At 38.4% G+C, this 12860-nt stretch overlaps 1 protein-coding gene across 3 annotated transcripts in view; it reads right to left on the reverse strand.

Moving 5' to 3' along the window:
• Positions 1 to 1614: 1614 nt before the first annotated feature.
• Positions 1615 to 12860, reverse strand: part of ptprb (protein tyrosine phosphatase receptor type b) — a 114899-nt gene continuing 103653 nt past the window's right edge. For all 3 annotated transcript variants that reach the window (XM_060839738.1, XM_060839739.1, XM_060839740.1), the window contains 5 exons: positions 11089 to 11211; positions 9931 to 10094; positions 7486 to 7621; positions 4438 to 4558; positions 1615 to 1856 (listed from right to left, as the gene is read on the reverse strand). In XM_060839738.1, coding sequence (XP_060695721.1) covers positions 1834 to 1856; positions 4438 to 4558; positions 7486 to 7621; positions 9931 to 10094; positions 11089 to 11211 — 567 coding nt within the window. In that variant the 3' untranslated portion in view covers positions 1615 to 1833. The remainder of the gene's footprint in view (positions 1857 to 4437; positions 4559 to 7485; positions 7622 to 9930; positions 10095 to 11088; positions 11212 to 12860) is intronic.

Raw genomic sequence — 12860 nt, forward strand, 5'->3', positions numbered from 1 at the left:
TACTTGTGAGAGGCAATCCTATTGATTCCTACTGTATTCTAGCAGATGTAAGGCTTAACAGACAATCAATTTTTCAATGTATAATTTCAGTTACATCACACTGTAAATTTTTGCTATAAATTCTGTGTTACAATCGAGCCCTCCACTATCACCAGATGAAGGAGCATCGCTCCGAAAGCTAGTGTGCTTCCAATTAAACCTGTTGGACTCTAAGCTGGCGTTGTATGATTTTTAACTTTGTACACCCCAGTCCGATACTGGCATCTCCAATCATGACTACTGAATCATATAAGCGTCTGAGGGGGCTTGAAAGGATAGATGCTGAGTGGATATTTCCCCTCATGAAGGAATCTAGAACCAGGGGAAATAACTTAAAAATAAGCCAGCTCCCCTTTAAGACAGAAAAAGTGGAATTTCTTCTCTTGAAGTGTTGTTAGTCTTTAGAATTCTCTTCTAGAGAGAGCAGTGAAAGCTAGGTCATTCTATATAATCAAAGCTGGTTAGACAGATTTTTGATCTACGTGGATTTGAAGGTTTTAGGGACAGTTAGGAAAGTCGAGTTAAAGCCACAATCAGGTTTACAATGGTCATAAAAAAAAGCATGAAAGAATTTAAATGGTCTTTGAACATACATATGGATAATGATAGAATGGTGTAGGTTAAATGGGCATCAGATTAATTTCACAGGTCGACGCAACATCTATTAACTGTGGATGCTGGAAATCTTAAACAAAATAGAAATTGGTGGAAAATCTGAGCAGGTTTGGCAGCATCTGTGAAGAGAAATCAGAGTTAACATTTTGGGTCCAGCGACACTTCCTCAGTCCTGAAGCGTTAACTCTGATTTCTCTCCACAGATGCTGCCAGACCTGCTGAGATTTTCCAACAATTTCTATTTTGTTAATAATGGTCATGTTGAATAACAGAGAAGGCTCTTATTTCTTATGAACGTCATATTTCTTAAACTAATAGTTCTTCAGTGTGAATCAAACCAAAAAGTTATCATCTTCTGACTATCTTCTTACTCCAGTAGAGTGAGGTAATGAAATCTGTGTCTTCCCCATTATAGTTAATTTTCATCCATGCTTATTGATAGGGTGTTTCTGGTGGAATGGGTCACTCCACACAATATTCACTATTTCTCTCCCTTATTTATTTCAATTTAAGCAGTTATTGCTGGGAGGTTCCCATTTTCACAGGCCTTTGAATTGTTGTACACTTGGCTGGCAGCTTTGAGTGCAAAATTGTGTTTCCAAAAAGTAAATGTCTTAATGGCTAAAACAATAGGAAGACTACAGGCCTGATGTTAAAGAACATCACACCGTAGACTTCAAAGCTGGACCATAAGGTTTATTCAAAGTCTTTAGCCCTCAAATATCTCTGCAGTGTAAGGACTCAATGTGTCAGCACACTACCTTTCAAGTACATCCAGTTACAATTTTCCTTCCAAATGTCAACTGTGCTCATTTAAAACAATTTGGATAGCGTAGAATATTACATTGTGAATATAAATCTCTTTAAAAATCAAGGTAATTAATAAAACAAAATCATATACAGATTTGTATTTACTTACAATATAAATTTTATAATAAGTAAAATAAAATACATAATCCATCAGTTTTAAAAATATACATAATATAAGAAATATTTATTTGAAATATATACGTATATACAATAATCTCTAATACAATTAAATTACAAATTACCCAAAATGAATACCAGGCAAATAAATTATGCACAGCATGAAATGCCAGACCGAGTATTTACTTAGTGCATCTTCAGCAGTGCTGCAGATGAGGTTCATTACATCGGAAGACAATTTCACTACATTCTTCAGTGCCGTCCAAACAGAAAGTCTATGGAGTCAGCAAATGTACAGAACTATTAGTCATCATTCTCTCCATATTTAGAAATATAACTCCACATTTTCTCATTGTGTCATAATTACTAATCACTGATAATGCCTTCTGAGAAATGACTGGAAAATTATCCATTACTTCCTAACCTGTAATGTCACTTTTATTGAAATTTGCGCATGCGGTATTGCTGGCTATGCCAGCATTTATTGGCCATCCACAATGCCCAGAGAGCACTTAAGTGTCAACTGCATTGCTATGGTTTTGAAAGTGACATGGAGGTCAAATTTCCTTCAGACTTACTTCCTTAAAGCATATTTGAAACCACTATTGTTTAAAAGTGCCAGTTGACATTGCTCATGCGGTCACCATTATGCTAGCATTTTATTGCAGATTTATATTGAATTCGGAGGTGCTGGTGTTGGACTGGGGTGTACAAAGTTAAAAATCAGGTTATAGTCCAACAGGTTTAATCAAAAGCACTAGCTTTCTGAGCGCTGCTCTTTCATTAGTCACCTGATTCTTGACAAAATTAAATTAAATTAAATGTCAATGTGTCATGATGAGCAGTCAGTAGGTCAAAATTTATCTTACAGTTACAGTTATCCAATCAGAGCAACTCCTGGTGTTTGGCTGGCATTACAGAATGGGCCTCATAACATAAACTGGGACAAAAGCAGAGTAAAATAAAATTTAAAAAAACTGCAGATGCTGGAAATCTGAAACAAAAGTAGAAATTGCTGGGGAAACTCAGTATGTCAAATAACATCAGTCGACTTACTGACAGATGCTGCCTTACCTGCTGAATTTCTCCAGCAATGTTCACTTCAGTAATATAAAATGAAAGACAAGAAAAATCATACAAGTTACATCATATTAGATATTATTCATCATTATAATGTTGGAAATATGGCAGCTAACATAGTCACAGTAAGCTTCTGCAAATAAATGACCAAGATATTTGTTTTTACTGTTGTTTGAAGGACCATGGAGGCTAGGATTCTCCTACCATTCTATACATTTCACTGTCCACCATGAAAATCACTTTTACCTGTATGAGGCTGCCACCTGAGTTGTTTGTTTTGGCCTACCTATCTCCATGCAGCCTGGTTTTCCTCTCACTCAATGTCTTTTTTTTTCCTCTTTTCTCTGAGGTGTTTGCAAACATTCTCTAATTTTGGGCACAACATTTGTGCTACATTGTTGGTGTATTCAGTTGAGCAAATGTTTATTGGGAGGATATACTCAAAACCTTTGTCTGCCATTCATATAAGTGAGTGATCAAAACATTCCTAGATTTATGGTGAAAACTGGAGATTGAAACAATCTGTTTTCTTGAACTCTGGTTAAGTGTGTATCAGTATAGTGACTACACTGGGCCAATTCTGAAAAGGCTAACATGCTTTTCTTATACTTAAAGTCCTACTTAGCACAGTCATTTGTACTAATTCCGTCAGGTGTTACTTCCTGGAAAGTATTTCCTGTCAGCAGACAATGAATCCATCTACTTTCTGCCTCCTGGCTGTTCCATATTGATACAGTTAACCAGGAACAAGAGTGAATTAGTGATGAGATAGGGCAGATGGACATTTTGACATATGCAGGAGAAGAAGTAAAGATTATTTTTTATTTCCTTTCTCTAGCATCCATCCCATCTATCACAGGCAATCGTTTGATTAAAACTAGTAGTTCAGTTCCAAAGATGCAGCAGTGTGAACAGTTTTTAAATCTGCTGAAGGAGAACAAACTCAACCTGGATTCTTGGTCAACTGGCAATAATACAAAAGGATGATTGTGTAATTGATCAGCAATTCCTAAATCTCCATGACCAAATTTCTCAGTAACTGTTTCATAAATGCAGCAAGAAAACCATTTCAAAGGCAGGATCAAAACCTTTTTGAAGTCCTGGACAGATCAGAGCGAGGGCATATTTATCAGCATTTTGTACAGTTTCAGGTAGGCCTTTCTCTTTGAGATTGTTAAGGGTAATAATGGCAGTTTATGCTGTGTCTCATTGGAACACAGTGGTGAGTACCTCAAGATAGTTCCATAGAATATTTAAAACAACTAGGTAGAAAAAAACTTACATTCCTATAGCCTGGCAACACTCAGGTATATGATACCCTTGGGGAACTAACAGTCTGTGTGGCATTTGCATGTCCTTCCCATGTCTGCGTGAGTTTCCGCCTGCTGCTCCAGTTTCCTCCCACAGTCCAAAGATGCACAGGTTAGGTGAACTGGCCAGGCTAAATAGGTTAGCCATGGGAAATGCAAGGATAGGGTAGTGGGGGTGTGGGTCTGGGTGTGATGCTCTTTGGAAGGTTGGTGTAGACTTGTTGGGTTGGGCTGTGGGGATTTACTCTTTGAATTGGCGCCATCTCTCAATGGCTTAGTAAATGATTTTACTTGATAAAACACTGGTACTTCTGTTAAAACGAACACCAAAACCCTTTAGTGTAATGCCTGCAAAACAACTCACATTGGTCACTAACTCAAATAAATAGAAAATAATTGAATACTTTTCAATAAACAAAATACAGAGTTTTCTATGGAATAGTTACCCTAAGGACTATGTGCATACCTCTGTGATACTCTGGGTTGACATTCTCATATATTGGAAACAATGGATTTTCTTGTTCACCTCGTAGCTTTCTACTCCTCAAAACATCTCTTGTGCACAAATGTAAGTATGCATATTGGCACTGCAAAAGAGTACAGACATCGATGAATTTGTTATCTCTAATCCCATAAAGATTTTAAATAATTTCCTTAACACTTTGCATATTGTATTAAGGCTGGCAATCAGACTTTATTATAGATAAATATTACAGCACATTCACCAGTTTCACACATAAAATATCAGGTCAGATTTAAAAAACCTTTACACCCTTCAAATCATATCTTGTCACCTGGGATAACTTCTGTTTGTTTCCATGAAGTTTCAATTAATTGATTGACGCATCTTTCAACAATAATGAAAGGAGTTAATTATGATTGACATTCTTGTTTGTATTTACAATTTAGTTCTATACATTTGTTGCAATTCAATATTAGATTTTTCCCTCTTCTTGGCTTTCCTTGGGATTCTGCTATTTTCTAACTGAAAATATATCTTCCCTAATTACGTTTTCTTTTGAAATTATTGTGAAAAATAGATCTGTGGTGATGCTGTGGACTGGAAGCAGTAAAAAGGATGTTGTTTGTCATTTCTGCTTGAAGTTTACAAGATTAACAGAAGTAAATTTTTGCTGTTTGCATCATGTTCCTCAGGATTTCCATACTCCAATGGACTGCATATGAACTTTTGGATCACTTCCTTGATGGCTGTTTTTGAAAATACTTTTCATTTCCCAAATGCACACAGTGTTTCTAAATTGATTTATTTGTTGTGTATCCATCACCTCTCAAAGACGGAAGAATACCAATACAAGCATTAAATCGGACTAAAATATATGACCAGGTCCTAAAAACATTACCATTTTGTTTATTTTTGCCTTTATATAAATATATGAGTCTATCTATCTTGGGCATTATGCTACATGTGCATCAGGTTCAGTAAGTTTCATAATATACCCCATTTTGTGGCCGACATGTATTTCCATCTGGACTTTGGACAGACACAAGATGCTTTTGCCTGAAGTAGATGGATGTTTGATTGTAATATCCAAATCGCATAGGGCTGTAGAGGCCGCAACCTCAAAAAGGTTCAGTACAAACCCATAATAAAAATCCACCAAGCCGAAATGAATGCGCATGAGCTCCAGGCAATTTGTTTCTCTTACATCAACTGGGTGTGGCAAATGTGACAGGAATGTAGTTTATATTGCAAGAGGAATCCTCACGATAGCTTATCATGGTAACATTCATCTGATCGAGAGTGGTGGCAGCAAATCTATGACTTGCCCGGTCTAATGTGATAGAGGAAAACCACCTGGTAGTCTAACAAAAAGAGACTCCCACCGTACACAAACTAGTTTATTGTGTGCTACTGACTAAGTATTTGTTTGATATGCATTGTTGCTGAGATTATGAGGCAGAACCTGATACTAGATTTGTCTTCTACAAAATCCAGTGTGGTTTTCTGCTGGGTCCATGTGACTTCTCAGCATTAATCCTTGACTCTTAGACTTGTGGATGGAGGCTGTCCCCCAGGATTGAGGTATGGCTACAGGTATGGTCTTGACTTCCCTAAGAGGGGTCATAAGGAACAGAGTTTGGTCAGGGATGTTTGAAGAAAGGCCCGTGGTGAGGGTGGGAGAGTCAAGAGTAACTAAACTCAGGTCATGGTTGATAGAGGGAGAGTCGCGTTCATGCTCAGCAGGTTGAGGGGTGCTGTAGAGGTACACTGGCGGTAGGAAATGCCTTTCACTTTATGAATGTTGATTGTCTTTTCTAGGAAACTTTCAGTAGCACAAGTCCAATCAATTGTCCCTTGTACTTATGGAAATTAATCTATGGAACTGAGTCCAACAGACTTGGTTGCCTGGCTGTCAGTGTCTATGGTGAATCATGTCAAATCATCAAGTCTTTTGAACATGGCATTTAAGTTCTTTAAGGTCATCAGCATAGGATTATTCCCCATTCCATAGAGTGAGGAGGGGCAAACACTTTCTTTCGAGAGATGCACTTGGGTGAGTGACTGACTGCTAAGATGTCCTCAACTCTCTTGGTGTGGCACATTTAGTTGCGTGCCATTACTTAGTGCAATGTTGGGACCTGGTTGCCACTATTCTGACTTGCGTGACCCTCCAGTGCTGCCTTGTTTTGCCCTTCTCGTCATTACCATACTTGACCCTGGACCATCCAGAGCTGGTTCCTCTTGTTCTCGACTGCAACTTCAAAGATATTCCAGGCACGGGTCCCACCCTGTCTCCCAGATGTGAACTATGCACAGAAGGTCAGTGAAGATCTGGCCAGCACAGTCAATGTCACTTTTTGGCCCTCTTTCCTGACTTGATGACTGTGGATCAATGGGGAGCCCACTGCTGGTGTGTCAACCTCACTTGTGTTAGATGGTGATAGGTGGAGGCTGATTAAGGGTGGTCTTGAGTGGCTCAAATGTTACTAAGGTGATGGAAAGATGTTACTAAGGTGAGGATGAGGAAGGAAGGTTAAATGACTGGGGAGGTAATAGCTTGCAGATCTAGTGATATAGTGGGAGTGCACAGTGATAATAGTTGGAAAAGAACTAAAAGATATGTGACTCACTTAACTAGCTGCAATGCAAAAATGGGTCATTTCCCTATTATGTTACTTTCCAATTAATTCCTGATTATGGAGCAATTGTCTGCATTCAGAGCTAATGTGCTCTTTTATATATATTCAAATTTGGCACGTAGAGCTGTGAATAATTATGTAAATGAGATGATCTTGGAGAATTAGATTACTAATTCTGACTTTTATTACCATTACTGCCATGATAGTTAGATTTGCAACATTTAATACTGCCATGCCACTACACAAGATTTTCACCCATGGTGTCTGACTGAGGGAACTCTTTCACAGTAAAGTCTACTGGAGATAACTTGAGACAAGTATTAAAAGAATGACATGCTAGAATTAATTTAGATTTTGCAAAGCTAAATCACACATGACAGAATTCTGTTACGGTGCTATCAAATCCCATTACCTCGGTTTGCACCATATGAACCCTGTGAAGCCTCAGGTCATAAACTGTCCCATAAATGTCGACTGAGTCTCTGTTCTCCAGCTGCTGAAGGATTCTGTCTAAAGCAATAAATGTGCCTGTCCGACCAACTCCAGCACTGTGTAAGAAGAAAGAAAAATCTAAAATAAGAAGCAAATAAATAAAGAACAGAACGTGGTTCAATCAATAAATATTACTGCATTATCCTTTCACACTGAGGGACTAAATTCATATCTAGGTCAAACTGATGGTGTCAAAAAATCTTCGCTATCACATTATATTAAATTTGACTGATTTATGTCTAACTCATTATGGTACAAGCCCACAAAATAATATTGTTTAAAGCTTGGTTAACTGAGAGATAATCAGACATGTAACCTCTTAATAGTGCTCTAGAGCTTATATAAAATTACAACCTAACTTATTTCTTCTGCCACAAATGAGGTGAGGAAATTCCACTGATGGAGTAAATGACTTTCAAGCAGCTGAATGATATGCATTCAACTTAGGAAAATTTGTTGCCAACATTATATGCTTCAACCGGATATGTGTTACACTTCCAATAAACTTCATTAACTTGTTACATAGAAAATGGTATCTGTGTATAAGTAATCATTCATTAATGAAGAACTCAGTTTACATTCATGGTAATATTGATACAAAAAACAACAGTCAACATTGCAACTATCTTTCCCACAATATTGCAATCTTGCCTAAAGCATCAACAGTGGCATTTGGTTTGACTTTATTGCATGGTTATAATTTAAGTATTATTTTGGACAAAGGGTAAAGCTGAACTTTAATTATATTTTAGTCAACCTTTTCAGATGAGTCATGACACACCTCTGGGGCAGGTGGGACTTGAATGCAGGGCCTTCTGGCTTACAGAGAGGGACACTACCAGTGCAGCACAAGAATTCAATATCAAAATAAGCTTTAAATCTTGGTTCCTCGTTTCGCCTATATTCTAATCAATCTGCTCAGCGGTATTATTTGAAGCAGGTGAGATTTGAACTCAGGCCTCTTTGTCCAGAGGCAGGGACACTACCACTGTGCCACGTGAGCCCAATGTCAAAATAAGTTGTCAATTTATTTAAATCAACCTGTTTAGAATTACATCTTTGGAGCAAGTGCCAGGCCCAGGGATGGGGACATTACCATTGCACTATACAAGGGTCCCAAAATCAGCTATCTTTTAAAAAATATAACCTATTTTCTATTCAAACTGTTCAGAGATATTATTTCACACCTCTGGAGCAGATGTGACTAATTCCAAAGCATTACACAGCTGGGCTTGATACAGGGAAATAACGATAATGCAGGATGACAACATCTAGCATAGTCTCGGATCCGTGACCCTCAAGTTAAGAGCCCCAGTCTCTAACCAACTGAGTTTGCTAAGTCCTGCCAAAATACAGGGGGCTGAGTTAATGCAAGACACCTATTTGCAATCACCCGATTTTGGTGGTAAGCAATGATTACCATGTTTCAAATTTGCCTTGACGTATTAAATCAGACAGTTGCACGTCTACCATTGAGATGCTGATTAGAGGGGCTTTGTGGGATCCTTGTACTTAGTTTTACTGAAGGTGCGAAGTGCTCTGGCTGGCACAGAACATCACATTGCAGGATACCTCAGGGACTGATGGAAAGGACACACAGGCTCTTAAAAGCAGCCTTGTAGGCTTTGTACAGGAGGTCCCTGGGAGGACAGGTGACATGTAGCACAGGGGAAAGACATGGCACCACCCAGCTCTCACTTTTTCCTGCAGTTGCTGGCAGTGTCCTGTCTGACCTCACCTCCTCTCCTCATTCCTCTTCCAGACTCTTATTGAGCACTCAGTTTCTCCTGGTGACTTCTACACAGTGCATAAAGAGGCCTAGGGGGTCAACTTTTAGGCAAAGCCCTCAGAGAATGTCCAGAATGAATGTTGAGAGTGTTTTGGTGAAGTTTTGACAAAGTGTCCAAGAAAGTCTCCTGAAGAGTTCTTCAAATCTTCAGTGGCATTTAAACATGAAATGTTGATATCCCTTTAAATGCTTCAAATCCACATCACTGCTTTGTTGCATTCCCAATAGCTAGTCACTATTCAGGCAGAGTATTACTCAGGATAAGCATTAGCCACCAACTTGCTGTGCAGCCACTTCAGTGAATCCTATCAGGCATTTTTAGTGGGAATCAGACCTTCAATGAGCCTCTAAGCTGCTGTTCCAAGTGATAACTTCAGATTCTTTATCTTAATGGGACTGTGCATGGACTAAACTGATGTTTCAGTTTGGCCTCAGCTTTCATTGAGGATCACTAATGCATGTTAAAAATTTCACCCACCACTCCAGTGCTCTATCATTTTGACAGCATTATCACTGTGGTCAGTCATTCACTACACACAATATTTTGCAACTGAAAATATCACTCCTGATTTGTACCTGCAATGTATAACTGTGGGTCCAGAGTTTGGAGTTCTGTTAATATAATCTCTCACAGTTTGTACAAACTGGATTAAAGACTGCGTTGTTTCTGGTACACCATGGTCTGGCCAAACAGTGTAGTGAAAGTGACGAACAATTCGAGCACAATCCAATTGATCCTCCTAAATAATAAGAACAAAGATCTTAACCAAGGTGTATCTGTGGTATAATAAGAATTGATATGTTAATGACAGGATGATATAACACTGATATCAGCAATCACTTGCTACAGAGAGAAGTTGGAAGAACATGTACTTCAGAAATTACTGTAATATATGAGCGACTAAAGAGCTTGTCCAACTCCTGATTGCCAGACCATGGTCACTCTAGATGAGGTAGAGATCTTGATGCAATAGACTAAGAATACAGTCAAAAGAACTCATCTTTCTGCATGGCAGGGCTGAACTTTGGGGTCTGAAACCTTGTAGTAGCTCCATAAGGGGCTGGTCAACAGAGGATGAGCCAGGCAGATCAAATATTGGGAATTGTAAGGAGACACACACACACACACACACACAAAGTTATATGTAGCCTGAGGGTAAACATAGGGGTGGATAAGGAGATAGGACCTCATTGAACTACCACAGCCAGTATGAGAATTGAACCTACATCGTTTGCTTTATTCTGCATCACACCCTAGTCAGCTAGCCAACTGAGCTAGCTACAAACAAAAACCGAAATTGCTGGAAAATCTCAGCAGGTCTGGCAGCATCTGTGGAGAGAAATCAGAGTTAATGTTTCAGTTCTGAAGAGGGGTCACTGGACCTGAAACATTAATTCTGATTTCTCTCCTTAGATGTTGCCTGACATGCTGAGATTTTCCAGCAATTTCTGTTTTTGTTCCTGATTTCCAGCATTCGCAGTTCTTTCAGTTCTTCAACTGAGTTAACTAACCCCACTTTTCAAACATTAGTGGCAGTAGGTCAAACCAGCTCCTCTTCATTACAAAGGCAGTGATTAAATAAGCTGTATGTAAATAAATGGAGAACACTGAGAACTTGGTAATGGAACATAAATACATTTACATTTGACATCTGAAAAGGTTAGAGATAGAAGTTGAAATATAAACAATTTAATTGATTAATATTTTCTAAAGAGACGTTCAAAAAAGCTTACGTTGCAAATTTTAAATTCTCTGATTGTCCATTCTGGTAAGACTGATTCTGACAGCATCTGAACAATGAGATCTCCATAATATAAAGCATCAAGGTCAAAGGGCCAGTAATGATCACATTTTACCTGGACATGAAAACATATAAAAGTGTCACCAGGATTAAAGTTGCACAAAAGGCAATTGACCACCTCAAGTTTTGAATTAAACACAAAAACCTCTCCTTCAATTTCCATTGGGTGCTGTTGAAACTTCAAAGAAATGACAGTAACATCTACTAATGCAGTTTCTCTGGGTTTGCATTGACAGTGAAAACAGGAAACTGCCAAATCAACATGGAATTTGTAAAAACGTGTCACCAGGAAATGGATGTCGCTGTCAAGGGTGACATGTTCTAAAGTCATGGAGAGGTACAGCACGGAAACAGACACTTTGGTCCAACTCATCCATTCCAATCAGATATCTTAAATTAATCTAGTCCCATTTGCTAACATGTGGCCCATATCCCGTTAAACCCTTCCTGTTCATATACCCATCCAGATGCTTCTTAAATGGTGTAATTGTATCAGCCTCCACCACTTTCTCTGGCATCTTATTCCATACACGCATCACCCTGTGTGTGAAAAAATTGCCCCTTAGGTCCCTTTTAAATCTTTCCCCTCTCACCTTAAACCTATGTCCTCTAGTTTTGGATACCCCTACCCTGGGAAAAAGAACTTGGCTATTCACCTTATCCATACCCCTCAATTTTATAAGTCATTTAAGGTTGCCCCTCAGCCTACAACATTCCAGTAAAAATAGCCCCTATTCACATCTATATACATCCATGACAATTCCTAGTTGCATTGAAAAAGTAATTATAAATCTTTTCCTCTTTTGATACAAAGAATTGACGAGTTAGGCTACTTCAGAGGGCAGTTAAAAATAAACAAAATAAAAATAGAAAATGCCAAAAAACTCAGCCAATCTGGCAGCATCTGTGGATAGAGAAACAAAGTTAAGATTTCAACTTCAAAGTCCCTTCTTTGGAACTCCTTTCTCAAGAACTTTTATTAAAACCAGCTCAGTATGGAATTGAAATTCTATATAAGCCAGATATGGTAAGGATAGCAAACTGCTTTTGAAGTAAAAGTTGGATTTTTAGAACAATCCTATACATTTGGGATCACTTTTACAGGTACTAATCAGCCTTTTCTTCAGATTTCTTTTCGCTGAGAGTTTTAAAACTGTCATGGTGAGATCCCAATGACTCTTTTGTGAATTATTAGTCTATTTCAGGAACCAAACTGTAGATTAAGGGTGAATTATCACCTTCTTCTAAGAATAGCTACTGAACACATGCAAAGGGTGTTATGATTTGGAGATGTCGGTGTTGGACTGGGGTGTACAAAGTTAAAAATCACACAACACCAGGTTATAGTCCGACAGGTTTGATTGGAAGCACACTAGCTTTCGGAGCGTTGCTCCTTCATCAGGTGGTAGTGGCCACTACCATCTGATGAAAGAACGACGCTCCGAAAGCCAGTATGCTTCCAATTAAACCTGTTGACTATAACCTGGTGTTGTGTGATTTTTAAAAGGGTGTTACGTTAGTGTGATGTCAGATCACATGGAACATAGCCTGCATGTAGAAAGCTGTGGAAGCATGTCCTTTTTTCTTATGTCTTGTAAGTTATTATGTTAATAAAATTTGTTAGTTCTCTCATGAAAATGTGGTCAAGCCACTACATTATTTACTGTCCCCTGTCATGCTTTACTATATATATAAGTCAGACCA

The sequence above is a fragment of the Hemiscyllium ocellatum genome, chromosome 19, assembly GCF_020745735.1.
Source record: "Hemiscyllium ocellatum isolate sHemOce1 chromosome 19, sHemOce1.pat.X.cur, whole genome shotgun sequence".
Taxonomy (NCBI): Eukaryota; Metazoa; Chordata; class Chondrichthyes; order Orectolobiformes; family Hemiscylliidae; genus Hemiscyllium; species Hemiscyllium ocellatum.